Genomic DNA, 16,713 nt, shown 5'->3' with positions numbered 1-16,713 from the left:
ACATGGGCCCGTGGCCTCGTCCAGATGTGTACAACATGTGGGAGTGCAGGAGCCCATTGAAGGGCCAGATTAGAGGGAGACTCGCTTGGTAAAGAACAGCCGCCATTTCAGTCAAATCGGGGAGCCTTGCTTTGCTTAGTATTTCAGTGTTAAGGTCAGCGCGCTGACTGCCAGTCTTCACTCACTCCTGCGCTGACTGCAGGTTCATTTGCTGTGACGTTTATTGTAATATTGAGGTACCCAGAGTTTGGGGAGCGACCCTCTGTTTACAGCCAACTGCTGTTGAATGGGTATCATGTTCTCGCCTCGGTGTCCAAGATTCTGGGACTGAGCCCCCACCCCACCCAGCCATCGTTTTGAGGTCATGTTCCAGATTTGACTGCCCTGGTGTAGCATGGCAGGGAGCGCTCAACTGCGTGACTTTTCAGATGAAGCGCTAAACCGAGATTCCGCACCCCCCCCCCCCACCCCGGGCTGAACATCTTCAAAGTCCCGTGGGCGAGACTGTGAGGAGAGTGGCGTCTCTGTCAACCCTCAACCCGCTTCGCCTAAAGATAATGATTATCGGGCCTCTACCGTGTTACTGTTTGCGGGATCTTGCTGTGCGCAAAGTGCCTACTGCGTTTCCGACAATACGACAGCACCGACGCTTCAGAAAGCACCTCGTGGGCTGTGACAAGTTTCTGGACGAATTGTGATCTTGAAGGGCGCTATACAAATGTAAACCTTTCTTTGATGCTAAACAATGGCGTTGGCTGTAGGAAGCGAATACGATTCAGTTTTGTGTCTCCCCTTGTGTTCGTGACAGCCCGTGTCTCCCCCCTGATCTCTGCCCCAAGATGGTAAGAGTCGGTTTGGGGGTGGGGTTGGGGGGTGACCTGACAGAGGTCTTTAAAATTTACAAAGGGGGCGGGGTCACTAAGGTAGGTAGAGAAGGTGCTTCCACTTGCCGGGCTTGGGGACAGGGAGGGGGAAGAGCCCATAGGAGAGCACGTAGGGGTCATGAATATAAGATGGTCACCAATAAATCCACTTTGGTGCAGAGCTGGAAAAAACCAGCACCGAGCAAATGGACCGAATGGCCTGTTCCCCCCTGCTGTTCTGTGCAATTCTGTGGCCTGGCAATGTGAGCGTCCAATGAGAGCCACTGGTAACGCGGCGTGGAACAACAATTCTGGGCGACTTTCCCAAAATCCAGGGATTATAGTGGCTCTTTGGATTTAAAACGCTGTAATCCCATTCAGGAGAGAGGATCTGGTGGGATTTGAGTGCCTGAACCCCGAGATCAGGACAATATCTTGATTCACTGAGGTATACACATTCTTCTAAGAATTTAAAACAAAAACAGAAACAGAAATACCTGGAAAAACTCAGCAGGTCTGCCAGCATCTGCTGAGTTTTTCCAGGTATTTCTGTTTCTGTTTTTGTTTTGGATTTCCAGCATCCACAGTTTTTTGCTTTTATCTCTCTTCTAAGAATTTAGTTACCTGCTAGACCTGCCCAAATAGAACAGATTCCGATTTCCCATGAGCCTGGACGGTGCGTTTAAACCTCTCCTTCCAGACTGTCAGCTCGACTGAGTCTGATGTACTTGAGGAAATAGCGAAGAATTTAATCCCTCTGCTTGGTGCAGAATTTCAGGCTGGCTTGTTAAAATTTCTCTCCGTTTAATCCCCTTTCAGTCACGGATCTGTTCTCAGCAGCTTCTCTGGGTTTGAAGACTCTCCAGCTCCACGCGCCCCCTCGGCCGATGGGTTAGGTGTCAGCGGTGGCTCCAATGGGCCTCTCTCTCTGGCCTCTGAGTCAGCGGGCTGTGGGTTCGAGTCCCATAAGACCATCAGACATAGGAGCAGAAATTAGGTAATTCGGCCCATCAAGTCCGCTCCGCCATTCAATCCTGGCTGACAAGTTTCTCAACCCCATTCTCCCACCTTCTCCCCATAACCTTTGATCCCCTTACCAATCAAGAACCTATCTATCTCGGTCTTAAATACACTCAGTGACCTGGCCTCCACAGCCTTCTGTGACAATGAATTCCATAGATTCACCACTCTCTGGCTAAAGAAGTTTCTCCTCATCTCTGTTCTAAAAGGTCTTCCCTTTACTCTGAGGCTGTGCCCTCGGGTCCTAGTCTCTCCTACTAATGGAAACATCTTCCCCACGTCCACTCTATCCAGGCCTTTCAGTATTCTGAAAGTAGTCCCACCGCAGAGCCCACATGATCCCGGCCAGCAGTCCCAGTGCCAGCCATGAGGGAGTGCTACACGGTCGGAGGTGCCGTCTTTCAGATGAGACATTAAACCGAGGTGTTTCCCCTCCCCACCTTGTCTGCCTTCCCAGGTGGAGGGAAAAGATCTGACGGCCAGTAATTCAATTGAAGAGCCGGGGTGGGGGGTGGGGGGAGGGTAAGCTCTTCCCCGGTATCCGGGGGGCCCACATTCATCACGCAGGAACAACAGACGATCCGGCCATTGTCACGTCGCCGTTTGTGGGATCTTGCTGTGCACGCGTTCGCTGTCAGGTTTCCGGCATTGCAGTTGTGACTCTGCTTCCAATGGCACTTCATTGGCTGTGAGACGGCTCTGGTGAATACGGAGGGGGCGCTACAGAAACACGAGGGCTTTCCTTTTAATCAGAAAACCTAAAATACCCCAGTCACCCTTCTTTGGAGCTGCTCCCATTCTTGTCCGGTTGCTAAGTGACCAGGCCGTCCTCTTTGTCTCTGTTTAGGTCCTTCGATGAGCTGCATGTACTAGGAGTCGAGAATGTCTCAAGACCTCATGACTGTTTTGCGCTTAGACCCTGAGCCACAGCTTGGTCTAGGTGACCTCCAAGTGTACGAGGATGAAATTGATCATATCGAATGGGAGGAGACCACAGGTAAGGTGCCAAAATTCCTGTAGACACGTGGAGGTGGTGGTGGTGGTGTGCTTAACGTCCCAACACCAACTTAAGGTGTGTAGTTAACATTGAAGGAGATTATAAGAGAATTCAAGTGACCATTAACAAACTTGCAGAATGGGGGTGCAATTGACAAATGAATCTCGAGTCCATGCTGGCTCTCTCTACACCAGTCCTGTCAGCCCCATTCCCCCGCTCTATCCCCGTGCCCCGGCAAGTTTATTTCCCTCAAGCATCCATCCAATTTCCTTTTTGAATTCATTCATTCACCACCCTCGTGGGCAGCGAGTTCCAGATCATCACCACTCGCTGCGTTGTTTTTAAAAAAAAAAGTTTATTCCTATCCCCTCTCTATCTGTTGCCCAAAACCTTAATGGGTTGTTGCCTGTTTGCTTGTGGTGTTTTCTGGCTGGGTGAGGTTTCATTCACTGTATAAGCGACTTGGAGATGGTCAGTATTTAGTTTATCTTGAAGCTATTTATTTACAGCTATTTATATCCAAGACCTCGTGGTGAGCACATTAGTCTCTGGACACAGATCGTTTGGCATCTTGTTCCCTTGGGGTCTCTTGGGCATCCGAATCTTATGTAATTATTCCATCATCGTCAGCATCATTGTCTAATTAACGTAACCATTAACCCTTTACTCTACATCTCCACCCAAAATATAACCTCAAAAAATTATGAATCTATTTACATTATATTCCCACCATCTGTTAACCTCCTGTACTGTTGGCAGTTTCCCATTCAACTCCTACCTCACCTCCCCTCCCTGCCCCCATCCCCAAGTCACTTTTGCCAATGGCTCTTTTGGAGGGAGGGTAGGATGCATGTGTCCCCTTATCTTCTCCTTGGAAGGCAAACCTTTTGATGGAGCGAGGTGACAGCTCCTCACGGCTGCTGGCTCCTGGGCTGTGATTCTTACAACGACAAGGTAAGGGGGACTTCCCTACCACTGAGGGAAGGGATTTCACTTTCTGTAGGTAGTGGTATAATTTCCATGCTAGCTTCAGCGTGAGGCTGCTCTGCTGCAGACAGTGAGTTCTCCAAGTCAGTTGGACAAAGAAGGATTGTGCCATCACCAACAATGGAATAAGCTCCAGGACTGGGATCTATAGGATGTTCCTGAGTAGTATTCTGGGCTGCAGACTTGCTTGAAAGTTCAACATTAGCTTTGGCAGTTGCTACTACAAGAATGCCAGCAGTAATAGGAAAGACAGCTAGTGTCAGTACTTCAGATAGTTGCTCTATAGCCAACTCTTCCATCTAACGCTGTTATCATTTCTTTAGATGCGGCACAGCATTTATACATTCTGGTACTGCAATAGATTCACTTTCTCCTGTTGCACTGTTTCTAATTTGTAAATCCCCCTCTGTGGCTTCGCAGTGCTGTGTGACTGGGTCTAATCGCTGGGTTTTTCAGCTCGGCCTTCTCTTTCCGGTGGTTAGGCTTCTCCCACTCTTGCTTAATTTCAATGCGTTCAACTTTAATGTTGGACTTAAAGTTTTCCTAAGGCACTCTTCAGCTGCAGAGGCTCTGTAGGTTGGGCCTCCGATTCTTTACTGAAAATTGATTGTTTACTTGAATGCTCCTCGGCTCGCTGATGAGAGCAAAGTGTGAGCTCTGACTTACTTTTGTACAAATGAATAAGCTTTGAACTTTCACAGTTGGTTTGATCCAACTTGGAGTTAAGGGTCTAATTCTCCCTGGCTACTTGCAATTGTTGATGCACGTCACTGGTGGGTTTGGTGGGATTAGAAGACAAATTCACCTCTTTATTAGCACCCTTCAACGAAAGGATGATTCTCCTCAAAAAGTAACGACGAAGACTTCATGATCATTGGCAGTGGAGTCAAAGAGAGTAGTAAGGTCCAGGACCTCTCCTTCCAACAGGGTCATCTGCCTCTGTGGTGGCTTCATTCTCCCAAACTCTGTCTCAAAAGAGCCAGCCAAGGTCAAGGAGCTCCTCTAGCAGATAGTTAGCGTCGTGGCTGCTGCATCCTGTTTCTGCCTCTTCCAGCCTGTCTGCAAAGAGCGAGTGAAAGACCTGCTATCTCCTCCTGTGGCCCAGTGGGACTGTGTTTCTTCACTAAAGGCTGGTTCACTGAGTAATGAGTCGATTTCAATTTCTGCTGCAGTTTGGGGCTTTTCCCATTGGGAATTTGGCAATGCTACTTATTAGCACTGCATCCGGAACATTTTAAAATAGGTGGAAGGGTTCTTCCCACCTCTTTGGCGATCTTGGCTTTTCAGTGGGAGGGTCTCCCAACATACTGGATCAACATCTCCCCAGAGTATATCACAATTCCACCTGCCTTGCAAATAGGCTTCTCTAACTCAAATCATCCTTGCTTTGCAAAAGTTCAATAGAGCCTCATCGAACCTGCTGATGACAATGTAGCCACAGATTAACTGGCATTTTAAAGTTCCATAGCCGCAACCACTGGCCAGTCTGTACAAGCTGTTTATAAATGAATCGATGGATTCATCCGGCCTTTGTCTCCTTTGGTTGAATCTCACCTGTTCATTGACTAGATTCTTATTAGGGCTGAAGTAATTGTTGAAGGCCCTCAAAAGCTCCTCGTGGGATGTCAAGGTCTCCTCAGTTCCTCGTCTCACCAGGACATCATCAGTCATGTTCCTAATAGTGTGCAATGGGGTATTGACCCAGTGTTTTTATGCCTTCTCTTATAAGCCTGAAGCTGTTTGGTACCTTTCAAACTGTCAGCACCAGATCTTCCTTAGCTGTGCTTGCTGCGGACCCTCGGTGTGTTGGAAGGAGTGTGGAAGGGGATAGTAGCTGTTCAATCACTGTAGACATCGCGAGCGGTTCACTCACTGTCCCCTACCAACGTACATCATATTTTTATTCTTCTTCTTTGCAAAGTCAAGGTGTTCCTAGGTCTTCACCTGTGGATTACCAATCTGTGGCCTCAGTTATCTTAAACTGCGACCTCGAGAGCTGCCACCATGGGTTAGCTTGTGACCCTTTACTTGTCTTCTGGCTGGATGAGGTTTCACATGCTCTATAAGTGACTTGGAGATCGTCAGTATTCAGTTTTTCTTGAAGCTATTTATTTGCAACTATTCACATCCAAGTACATTATACTCTAAACGCAGGCTGTTCTGTCTTTCTCCCTTAGAGTATCTTGATCATCTGACCCTGATCTCATGCTTACATCATCATCAACATCATTGTCTAATTAGCATATCCATTAACCCATCACTCTACAGTAGTTGGTATAGCATCAGCCAATGGGAACAGCTTTTCTTTGTCTACCTTCTCCAACCCTGTCATCATCTCGTACACCTCGATCAAATCTCCCCTCAACCTCCTTTCCTCCAAGGAGAACAATCCCAGCTTCCCCAACCCTAACCTTGGAGCTAAAATCCCTCATCCCTGGATCCATTCTGGTAAATCTCCTCCGCACCCTCTCAAGGAGCCTCACATCCTCTTTAAAGTGTGGTGACCAGAACTGGACTCAATACTCTAGTTGGGGCCTAACCAGAGCTTTATAAAGGTTCAGCAGAACTTCCTTGTCTTTGAACATTATTCCTCTGGTGATAAAGCTAAGGATCCTGAATGCTATTTTTTTTGCCAAGATTCTTATGTAGGAATGCTCAGTTCTAATGAAAGATCCAAACGGGAATCTATTTTTCTGTCTTGCTTGATGTCTTCTGGGCTGTGCACTTCTTGCTGCTGTAAAGAGAGATCAGGCCTGGGATTTCCTCAGCCTGTTAAGAGCATAGTGGGACTGGCTGTTGACCGACATGGTTCCCCCTTAGATCACTAATTGCTTTTTCTGAGGACCACCCTAGTGAATTATGCAGGGTGGGTTGAAGCCTGGAATCACAGCTATCCTATTCCTCTCTCGCTCATGCACTTATCTTGTTGACCCCTTAAATGCATCGATGCTACTCACATTCTCCCCACCCTCTGGGTAAAGGGGTTTCTCCTGAATCCCCCACTGGGTTTATTAGTGACTCTCTTATACTGATGGCCCCGAGTTCTGGTAACCCCCACAAGTGGAAACATCTGCTCTACGTCTACCCTATCGAAACCCCTTCAGAATTTTAAAGACCTCTATCAGGTCACCCCTTCAGCCTTCTCTCTTCTAGAGAAAAGAGACCTAGCCTGTTCAAGCCTCCTTGATGGTTTTAACCTCTTCAGTTCTGCTATCATTTGGTTAGACTGTTTGAAATGGTGCATTGAAAGTAGTTGTTTGGGTTGAGGTGCTGGGTAGGGTTTGCCAGCGTGTGTGTGCCTGGGCGTTCTCAGCCTTGTTGCACATGTGCAGCCCGGGTGTGTGCATGTGTGCACAGAGCCATTCCCTTGACGGGAGCCAATTACCCGGAAGGAGGGGAAGAGAATGAAGAATGATGTAACAACATAAGAAAACAAATAGGAAAGGAGTAGCCATTCATCCCCTCAAGCCTGCTCCGCCATTCAATAAGATCGTGGCTGATCATCTGGTGTTTCGAATTCCACATTCCCATCTAACCGCCGATAACCTTTGATTCCTTTGCCTAACAAGAATCTATCTACCTCTGCCCTAAAAATATTCATTGACTCCAACATCTTCTGAGGCAGAGAGTTCCAAAGTTGCACAACCCTCTGAGAGAAAAAACTTTTCTCCTCATCTCTGTCCTAAAAGGATAACCGCTAATATTAAAACAGTGCCCCCCAGTTCTGGACTCACCCACAAGAGGAAACATCCTTTCCATGTCCACCTTGTCAAGGCCGTTCAGGATCTTGTACACTTCAATCAAATCCCCCCCTCCCTCTTCTAAACTCCAGTGGAAACAAGCCCAGTCTGTCCAAACTTTCCTCATAAGACAACCCACTCATTCCAGGTATCAACCTAGCAAACCTCCTCTGAACCGCCTCCAATGCATTTACATCCTTCCTTAAATAAGGAGACCAAAACTGCACACAGTATTCGAGGTGCGGTCTCACCAATGCCCTGTATAACTGAAGCATAACATCCTTACTTTTATGTTCAATTCCTCTCATAATAAAGGATAGCATTCCATTAGCCTTCTTAATTACTTGCTGTACCTGTATGCTAACTTTTTGTGACTCATGTACTAGAACACCTAGATCCCTCTGCACCTCAGAATTATGCAGCTGTTCTCCATTTCAGTAATACTCTGCTTTTTTGTTCTTCCTGCCAAAGTGAACAACTTCTCATTCTCCCACATTAAACTTCATTTGTCAGATATTTGCCCCCTCACTCACCCTACCTATATCTGTCTGAACCCTCCTCATGTCCTCTTCACAACATGCTTTCCTACCTATCTTTGTATCACCTGCAAATTTAGCTACCATGCCTTCACTCACCTTATCTAAGTCATTAATGTAAATCGTAAAAAGTTGAGGCCCCAAATATACACAAGCTCTCTTCATGCCGCAGACGTCTCACTGAGCGGCTGCCCCATCTAATATTTGATTCACTCCGTTGCAAAGAGGCAGAGTGAGCAAGGAGCGGGGGTGAGCAAGGAGGGAGGGTGAACAAGGAGGGAGGGTGAGCAAGGAGGGAGGGTGAGCAAGGAGGGAGGGTGAGCAAGGAGGGAGGGTGAGCAAGGAGCGAGGGTGAGCAAGGAGCGAGGGTGAGCAAGGAGGGAGGGTGAGCAAGGAGCGAGGGTGAGCAAGGAGGGAGGGTGAGCAAGGAGGGAGGGTGAGCAAGGAGCGAGGGTGAGCAAGGAGGGAGGGTGAGCAAGGAGCGAGGGTGAGCAAGGAGGGAGGGTGAGCAAGGAGCGAGGGTGAGCAAGGAGGGAGGGTGAGAAGGAGGGAGGGTGAGAAGGAGGGAGGGTGAGAAGGAGGGAGGGTGAGCAAGGAGCGAGGGTGAGCAAGGAGGGAGGGTGAGCAAGGAGGGAAGGTGAGCAAGGAGGGAGGGTGATCAAGGAGGGAGGGTGAACAAGGAGCGAGGGTGAGCAAGGAGGGAGGGTGAGCAAGGAGGGAGGGTGAGCAAGGAGGGAGGGTGAGCAAGGAGCGAGGGTGAGCAAGGAGGGAGGGTGAGAAGGAGGGAGGGTGAGAAGGAAGGAGGGTGAGAAGGAGGGAGGGTGAGCAAGGAGCGAGGGTGAGCAAGGAGGGAGGGTGAGCAAGGAGGGAAGGTGAGCAAGGAGGGAGGGTGAGCAAGGAGGGAGGGTGAACAAGGAGCAAGGGTGAGCAAGGAGCGAGGGTGAGCAAGGAGGGAGGGTGAGCAAGGAGGGAGGGTGAGCAAGGAGCGAGGGTGAGCAAGGAGGGAGGGTGAGCAAGGAGCGAGGGTGAGGAGGAGGGATGGTGAGCTTCCTCTGGGCTTCGCACCTCTTTGGACACATCATGGGAAGATTTTGATGGTGTAAACAAGGGGAAGACTTTGCAGTGAAAAAAGGGTCGGTAACCAGAGGGGACAGATTCAAGGTGAAAGAAGCAGTGGCAATATGAGGGAACAAGATCCACACAGCATGTTGTTATGATCTGGAAGGGTGGTGGAAGCAGGTTTAATCAGGGATTGGACAAATAAATAAGTTGGATAAATAAGGGGCAACATATACGGGGCTAAAGGGGAAAGAGCAAGGGGCAGTGAGACTAATTGGGTAGCTGTTTCAAAGAGCCAGCTCAGGCAGGATGGGCTGAATAGCCTCCTCCTGCACAGTAGCAGTCGGTGATTGTCACTCAGAGGGCCAGGGTTGGAGGCCGGAGTGATGAAGTGAAAGTTTCTCTGGCCGCCTCATGGCTGCATGGATCCACGGGGAATGATTTTAGACATTGTCAGCTCAAGGCCTCATGGGGCAGAAGCCTGCACCTCAGCCCCGACATGTTTCACCACACAACTCCTCATCTCCAACCATCCTGACAATCAAACAGCTTTTCTTCCCACATTCCAGGACTTTTACGAAAATTAACGTATTCAATGGAAGGAAATAATTATCTTTAATGCCTCCATGATCTTTTCCCCCTTTGTGTTTGCTTGCTGTTTTGAGATTAATTTTTAATTCCTGGTTCGTGGGATTCTCTAATCCAGGCCGAGCCCCCTTTTGGGACATAAATGAAAGCAAAGAGTTCTAGAAAAACTCAACCAGTCTGGCAGCACCTCCGGAGAGAGAAACAGTTAACGTTTCCAGTCTAATATGGTTCTTCTTCAGAATTGGCCACATTTTGGGGCCCGTGGTTTGTCTGCACCTGACCCGGAAGTGTTTAATGCCGGTAACGCTTTACCAGAATTGTGAGGTTATAATTGTCGGGAAAGGCTGAACAGAAGTTGGGACTCTTCTCTTGAGAAGGGGAGGCTGAGGGGTGACCTAAGAGAAGTCTTTAGATTTAAGAACTGTTTCAATTGAATATTGCTGAAACAATATTTCCATGTCAACCCTGGGCAGTCACATATTCCACCTCCCCCTGTATGTCGATGGAGAGACTCTGGAATGTGTTGAGCACATCCCCATACCTTAGCAGCCACCTCTCTCAAAAGGCCTCCATTGATGAGGAGATCCAACACCAGATCGGCCATCCCAGCTCAACCTCCTACAACCTGTGGTGGCAAGGGTTTGACAGCAACGGCCTCTGCCAGTCAACAGAAGCCCGAATGTACAGAGCAGTTGTTGTCGCCACGCTCCTGTACTGCAGTGAGACCTGGACTGTGTCTCAGCGACACACAAGAGCGCTGGAGAAATTCAGTTAGCGACAACTCTGCTGCATCTTTCGGATTCAATGGGAGGACCATCGAACAAAGGCCAGGGTCCCCCTTGGAGCCATATCCACAAGAATTCAAGCAAAACTCCTGCAAAATTAACTTGGGTGGACTGCCCACTGTGCCCAGATGGCTGAAAGCCATCTCCCCGGCCAGGTTCTGTCTCCCCAGCTCTCACATGGCCAATGTTCCAGGGGAGGATGAAGAAAACGCTCCAGAGACGCTCTGAAACTCGCCTCGAAGCTCGCGAGAAGGGACAGCCCAGAACCAGGGGGCAGAACTTTAAATTTAGAGCCAGGCCGTTCAGGGGACTGAGACCATCCAGCTTGTCTGAATGCCTTGCCTCTACTCTGGGTATCAATGGCGCACAACAGCTCGAATCTTGCTCCACCAAACATGGTGCACCTTCATTAAGAAATTGCACTTACTCCCGACAATATCGATTGCCTAGCTTCCCTACGAAGTCCGTCTCGGTGGTTTTCCCTGCCATTACTCCGTCTGCGACTTTTGAGTGACTAACCAGGTCACTCTAACCTCTGCAGCAGCGGTGTCTTCGAGTGCTCTTTCTTTATACTGTATTTGACTCTGGCCTTGTGCCACAACAGGTCATGCCCTTTTATTTAGTCCTTTTAATTGATTTTCAGTTACATTTACTGTTGTAGTCTTTTGTCCTGCGCTCCTCAGGAAGCTCCGCATGACACACACCAATACGAGAGGAAAGCAACAATTTATACTGCATGTGAAGAGAGTGCTAACTGGTTGGCAAATGGACTCTGATTGGTAGAGGCGTCACTTTTTTACAGCAATACTCAAATTCTGTATTACCAAACAACCATTCACATCACCACCCTTTCTCAATACAGTCAGTGGGTTCACAGTTATCTCCTGTTTAGGCCTCGCTTTGAAGACCATGCTTGAGGGACCAGAGCCAGCTTGACGCCACGTTGTTATCTCTAACACTTACCAATCTCCAAAGCTGGGAGACGGGGGCTTATTATTATTCCTAATGAGGGAAAGTCAGTTTCTTTCCCCTGGTACAAGCACTTCTGCAGCTTAATTCTATTTGCACAGCGAGCTAATTCCAGCATGATTCTGACTTGGCCGAATTAACCATCATGCCTTGCTCCATCCCGACACAGCTCCTTAGGTATCTTCAGCCTCGGATTGTTCTTTCACCTCAGTGTTCCATCTTAGCCCCTTGAGACAATCTCCGCACACAGGGCCGCACCACAGCCAGTTCACAGCCAATCATAGAAAAGAAGTATGGTAATGGTTACATGGTTTTTAAAAAAATGCACAAGGCAAATAATACATTTGCTTACAGGGGTGATGTCAGGAAGCAATTTTTCACACACAGGGCTGGGGGTCAACGGAAAACGTCAAAACAGAGATTGATAGATTTTTGTTGGGTACGGAGGTACATGCAGTTAAACTCCAAATCAGCCACCATCCAATTAAATGATGAAACAGCAAGTGATGGAGGGTCACCTCTTCCTATGTTCTTAACCAAGTTAAGGATTCTTTTAAATCACCACCGAGGGGGGAGGGGGGTGCATAAGAAAGTGTGGTCCTAGTATCCATGTACCATTTTCATAAGCAGTTGCACATCAGATTTAACTTTTTTTACCATCCACATTGCTGCATACTGAGCCATTGGTAGATCAGTATACTTGCTCATGCCAATCTCAAGCCCCTTGTATAGTATCAACATCCTGGGGGTTACCATTGACCAGAAACTGAACTGGACCAGCCATATATATACTGTGGCTACAAGAGCAGATCAGAGGCTGTGATGAGTAACTCACCTCCTGACTCCCCAAAGCCTGTCCACCATCTACAAGGCACAAGTCAGGAGTGTGATGGAATACTCCCCACTTGCCTGGATGAGTGCAGCTCCCACAACGCTCAAGAAGCTCAACACCATCCAGGACAAAGCAGCCCCACTTGATTGGCATCCCATCCACAAACATTCACTCCCTCCACCACCGACACACAGTAGCAGCAGTGTGTGTACCATCTACAAGATGCACTACAGGAACTCACCAAGGCTCCTTCGACAGCACCTTCCAAACCCACGACCACTACCATCTAGAAGGACAAGGGCAGCAGACACATGGGAACATCACCACCTGGAAGTTCCCCTCCAAGTCACTCATCATCCTGACTTGGAAATATATCAGCCGTTCCTTCACTGTCGCTGGGTCAAAATCCTGGAAATCCCTCCCTGACAGAACTGTGGGTGTACCTACACCACATGTAGGTGCAGCAGTTTAAGGAGGCAGCTCACCACCACCTTCTCAAGGGGCAATTAGGAATGGGCAATAAATGCTGGGCCCAGCCAGCGAAGCCCACATCACAAATGAATATATTTTTTTAAATTTCAGTGTTCATGTTGAAATCCCTCCATGTCCTTGCCTCTCCCTATCTCTGTGACCTCCTCCAGCCCCGAAACCATAGCATGGTTACAGCACAGAAGGAGGCTATTCAGCCCATTGTGTCTGCGCCAGACATCACAAAGAGCAACTCAACTAGCCTCACTCATCCTGCCTTCTTCCCATAGCCCTGAAAATTATCCTCTTCAGATAACAATCCAATTCCTGTTTGAAAACCACAATTGACACTGTCTCAGACATTGCATTCCAGATCCTAACCACTAGATTGACCCTCTCTCCATCACACTCTCAGACAGTGCATTCCAGACCCTAACCACACAATTGACCCTGTCTCCACCACACTCTCAGACAGTGCATTCCAAATCCTAACCACTTGATTGACCCTGTCTCCACCACACTCTCAGACAGTGCATTCCAAATCCTAACAACTAGATTGACCCTCTGTCCATCACACTCTCAGACAGTGCATTCAAGATCCTAACCACTCGATTGACCCTGTCTCCACCACACTCTCAGACAGTGCATTCCAGATCCTAACCACTCGATTGACCCTGTCTCCACCACACTCTCGGGCAGTGCATTCCAGACCCTAACCACTCGATTGACCCTGTCTCCACCACACTCTCAGACAGTGCATTCCACATCCTAACCACTCGATTGACCCTGTCTCCACCAGACTCTCAGACAGTGCATTCCAAATCCTAACCACTCGATTGACCCTGTCTCCACCACACTCTCAGACAATGCATTCCAAATCCTAACCACTCGATTGACCCTGTCTCCACCACTATCTCAGAAAGTGCATTCCACATCCTAACCACTCGATTGACCCTGTCTCCACCACACTCTCAGACAGTGCATTCAAGATCCTAACCACTAGATTGACCCTCTCTCCATCACACTCTCGGACAGTGCATTCCACATCCTAACCACTCGATTGACCCTGTCTCCACCACACTCTCAGACAGTGCATTCCAGATCCTAACCACTAGATTGACCCTCTCTCCATCACACTCTCAGACAGTGCATTCCAGACCCTAATCACACAATTGACCCTGTCTCCACCACACTCTCAGACAGTGCATTCCAAATCCTAACCACTTGATTGACCCTGTCTCCACCACACTCTCAGACAGTGCATTCCAAATCCTAACCACTTGATTGACCCTGTCTCCACCACACTCTCAGACAGTGCATTCCAAATCCTAACCACTAGATTGACCCTCTCTCCATCACACTCTCAGACAGTGCATTCAAGATCCTAACCACTCGATTGACCCTGTCTCGACCAGACTCTCAGACAGTGCATTCCAGATCCTAACCACTCGATTGACCTTGTCTCCACCACACACTCAGACAGTGCATTCCAGATCCTAACCACTCGATTGACCCTTTCTCCACCACACTCTCGGGCAGTGCATTCCAGACCCTAACCACTCGATTGACTCTGTCTCCACCACACTCTCAGACAGTACATTCCAGATCCTAACCACACGATTGGCCCTGTCTCCACCACACTCTCAGACAGTGCATTCCAGACCCTAACCACTCCATTGACCCTGTCTCCATCACACTCTCAGGCAGTGCATTCCAGACCCTAACCATTTGATTGACCCTGTCTCCACCACACTCTCAGACAGTGCATTCCAAATCCTAACCACTCGATTGACCCTGTCTCGACCAGACTCTCAGACAGTGCATTCCAAATCCTAACCACTCGATTGACTCTTTCTCCACCACACTCTCGGGCAGTGCATTCCAGACCCTAACCACTCAATTGACCCTGTCTCCATCACACTCTCAGACAGTGCATTCCACCTCCTAACCACTCGATTGACCCTGTCTCCACCAGACTCTCAGACAGTGCATTCCAAATCCTAACCACTTGATTGACCCTGTCTCCACCACACTCTCAGACAGTGCATTCCACATCCTAACCACTCGATTGACCTTGTCTCCACCACGCTCTCAGTCAGTGCATTCCAAATCCTAACCACTCGATTGACCCTGTCTCCACCACTATCTCAGAAAGTGCATTCCACATCCTAACCACTCGATTGATCCTGTCTCCACCACTATCTCAGAAAGTGCATTCCACATCCTAACCACTCGATTGACCTTGTCTCCACCACACTCTCAGACAGTGCATTCCAAATCCTAACCACTTGATTGACCCTGTCTCCACCACACTCTCAGACAGTGCATTCCAAATCCTAACCACTAGATTGACCCTCTCTCCATCACACTCTCAGACAGTGCATTCAAGATCCTAACCACTCGATTGACCCTGTCTCGACCAGACTCTCAGACAGTGCATTCCAGATCCTAACCACTCGATTGACCCTTTCTCCACCACACTCTCGGGCAGCGCATTCCAGACCCTAACCACTCGATTGACCCTGTCTCCACCACGCTCTCAGTCAGTGCATTCCAAATCCTAACCACTCGATTGACCCTGTCTCCACCACTATCTCAGAAAGTGCATTCCACATCCTAACCACTCGATTGACCCTGTCTCTACCACACTCTCAGACAGTGCATTCCACATCCTAACCACTCGATTGACCTTGTCTCCACCACACACTCAGACAGTGCATTCCAGATCCTAACCACTCGATTGACCCTTTCTCCACCACACTCTCGGGCAGTGCATTCCAGACCCTAACCACTCGATTGACTCTGTCTCCACCACACTCTCAGACAGTACATTCCAGATCCTAACCACACGATTGGCCCTGTCTCCACCACACTCTCAGACAGTGCATTCCAGACCCTAACCACTCCATTGACCCTGTCTCCATCACACTCTCAGGCAGTGCATTCCAGACCCTAACCATTTGATTGACCCTGTCTCCACCACACTCTCAGACAGTGCATTCCAAATCCTAACCACTCGATTGACCCTGTCTCGACCAGACTCTCAGACAGTGCATTCCAAATCCTAACCACTCGATTGACTCTTTCTCCACCACACTCTCGGGCAGTGCATTCCAGACCCTAACCACTCAATTGACCCTGTCTCCATCACACTCTCAGACAGTGCATTCCACCTCCTAACCACTCGATTGACCCTGTCTCCACCAGACTCTCAGACAGTGCATTCCAAATCCTAACCACTTGATTGACCCTGTCTCCACCACACTCTCAGACAGTGCATTCCACATCCTAACCACTCGATTGACCTTGTCTCCACCACGCTCTCAGTCAGTGCATTCCAAATCCTAACCACTCGATTGACCCTGTCTCCACCACTATCTCAGAAAGTGCATTCCACATCCTAACCACTCGATTGATCCTGTCTCCACCACTATCTCAGAAAGTGCATTCCACATCCTAACCACTCGATTGACCTTGTCTCCACCACACTCTCAGACAGTGCATTCCAGATCCTAACCACTCGATTGACCCTTTCTCCACCACACTCTCGGGCAGTGCATTCCAGACCCTAACCATTCGATTGACTCTGTCTCCACCACACTCTCAGACAGTGCATTCCACATCCTAACCACACGATTGACCCTGTCTCCACCACACTCTCAGACAGTGCAATCCAGACCCTAACCACTCCATTGACCCTGTCTCCATCACACTCTCAGGCAGTGCATTCCAGACCCTAACTACTCGATTGACCCTGTCTCCACCACGCTCTCAGACAGTGCATTCCACATCCTAATCACTCGATTGACCCTGTCTCTACCACATTCTCAGACAGTGCATTCCACATCCTAACCACTCTATTGACCCTT

The 16,713-nt window shown here is 48.7% G+C and overlaps 1 protein-coding gene across 7 annotated transcripts in view; it reads left to right on the top strand.

Annotated features, from left to right (window-relative positions):
• Positions 1–16,713, top strand: part of LOC121272302 (phospholipase D2-like) — a 137,538-nt gene that overhangs the window by 26,732 nt on the left and 94,093 nt on the right. For 5 of the 7 annotated variants that reach the window (XR_005941869.1, XM_041178895.1, XM_041178893.1 and 2 more), the window contains one exon: positions 2,731–2,880. Coding sequence is in view for 6 of the 7 variants with exons in the window: in XM_041178895.1 (XP_041034829.1) it covers positions 2,766–2,880 (115 nt within the window). In the remaining variant the exon portion in view is untranslated. Of the gene's footprint in view, positions 1–642; positions 721–1,682; positions 1,861–2,730; positions 2,881–16,713 lie in introns of those variants that run through there. The other 2 variants (XM_041178897.1, XM_041178894.1) reach the window with 2 other exon arrangements.

The sequence above is a fragment of the Carcharodon carcharias genome, chromosome 33 (assembly GCF_017639515.1).
Source record: "Carcharodon carcharias isolate sCarCar2 chromosome 33, sCarCar2.pri, whole genome shotgun sequence".
NCBI lineage: Eukaryota > Metazoa > Chordata > Chondrichthyes > Lamniformes > Lamnidae > Carcharodon > Carcharodon carcharias.
This window is presented reverse-complemented; position numbering and strand designations above follow the sequence as displayed.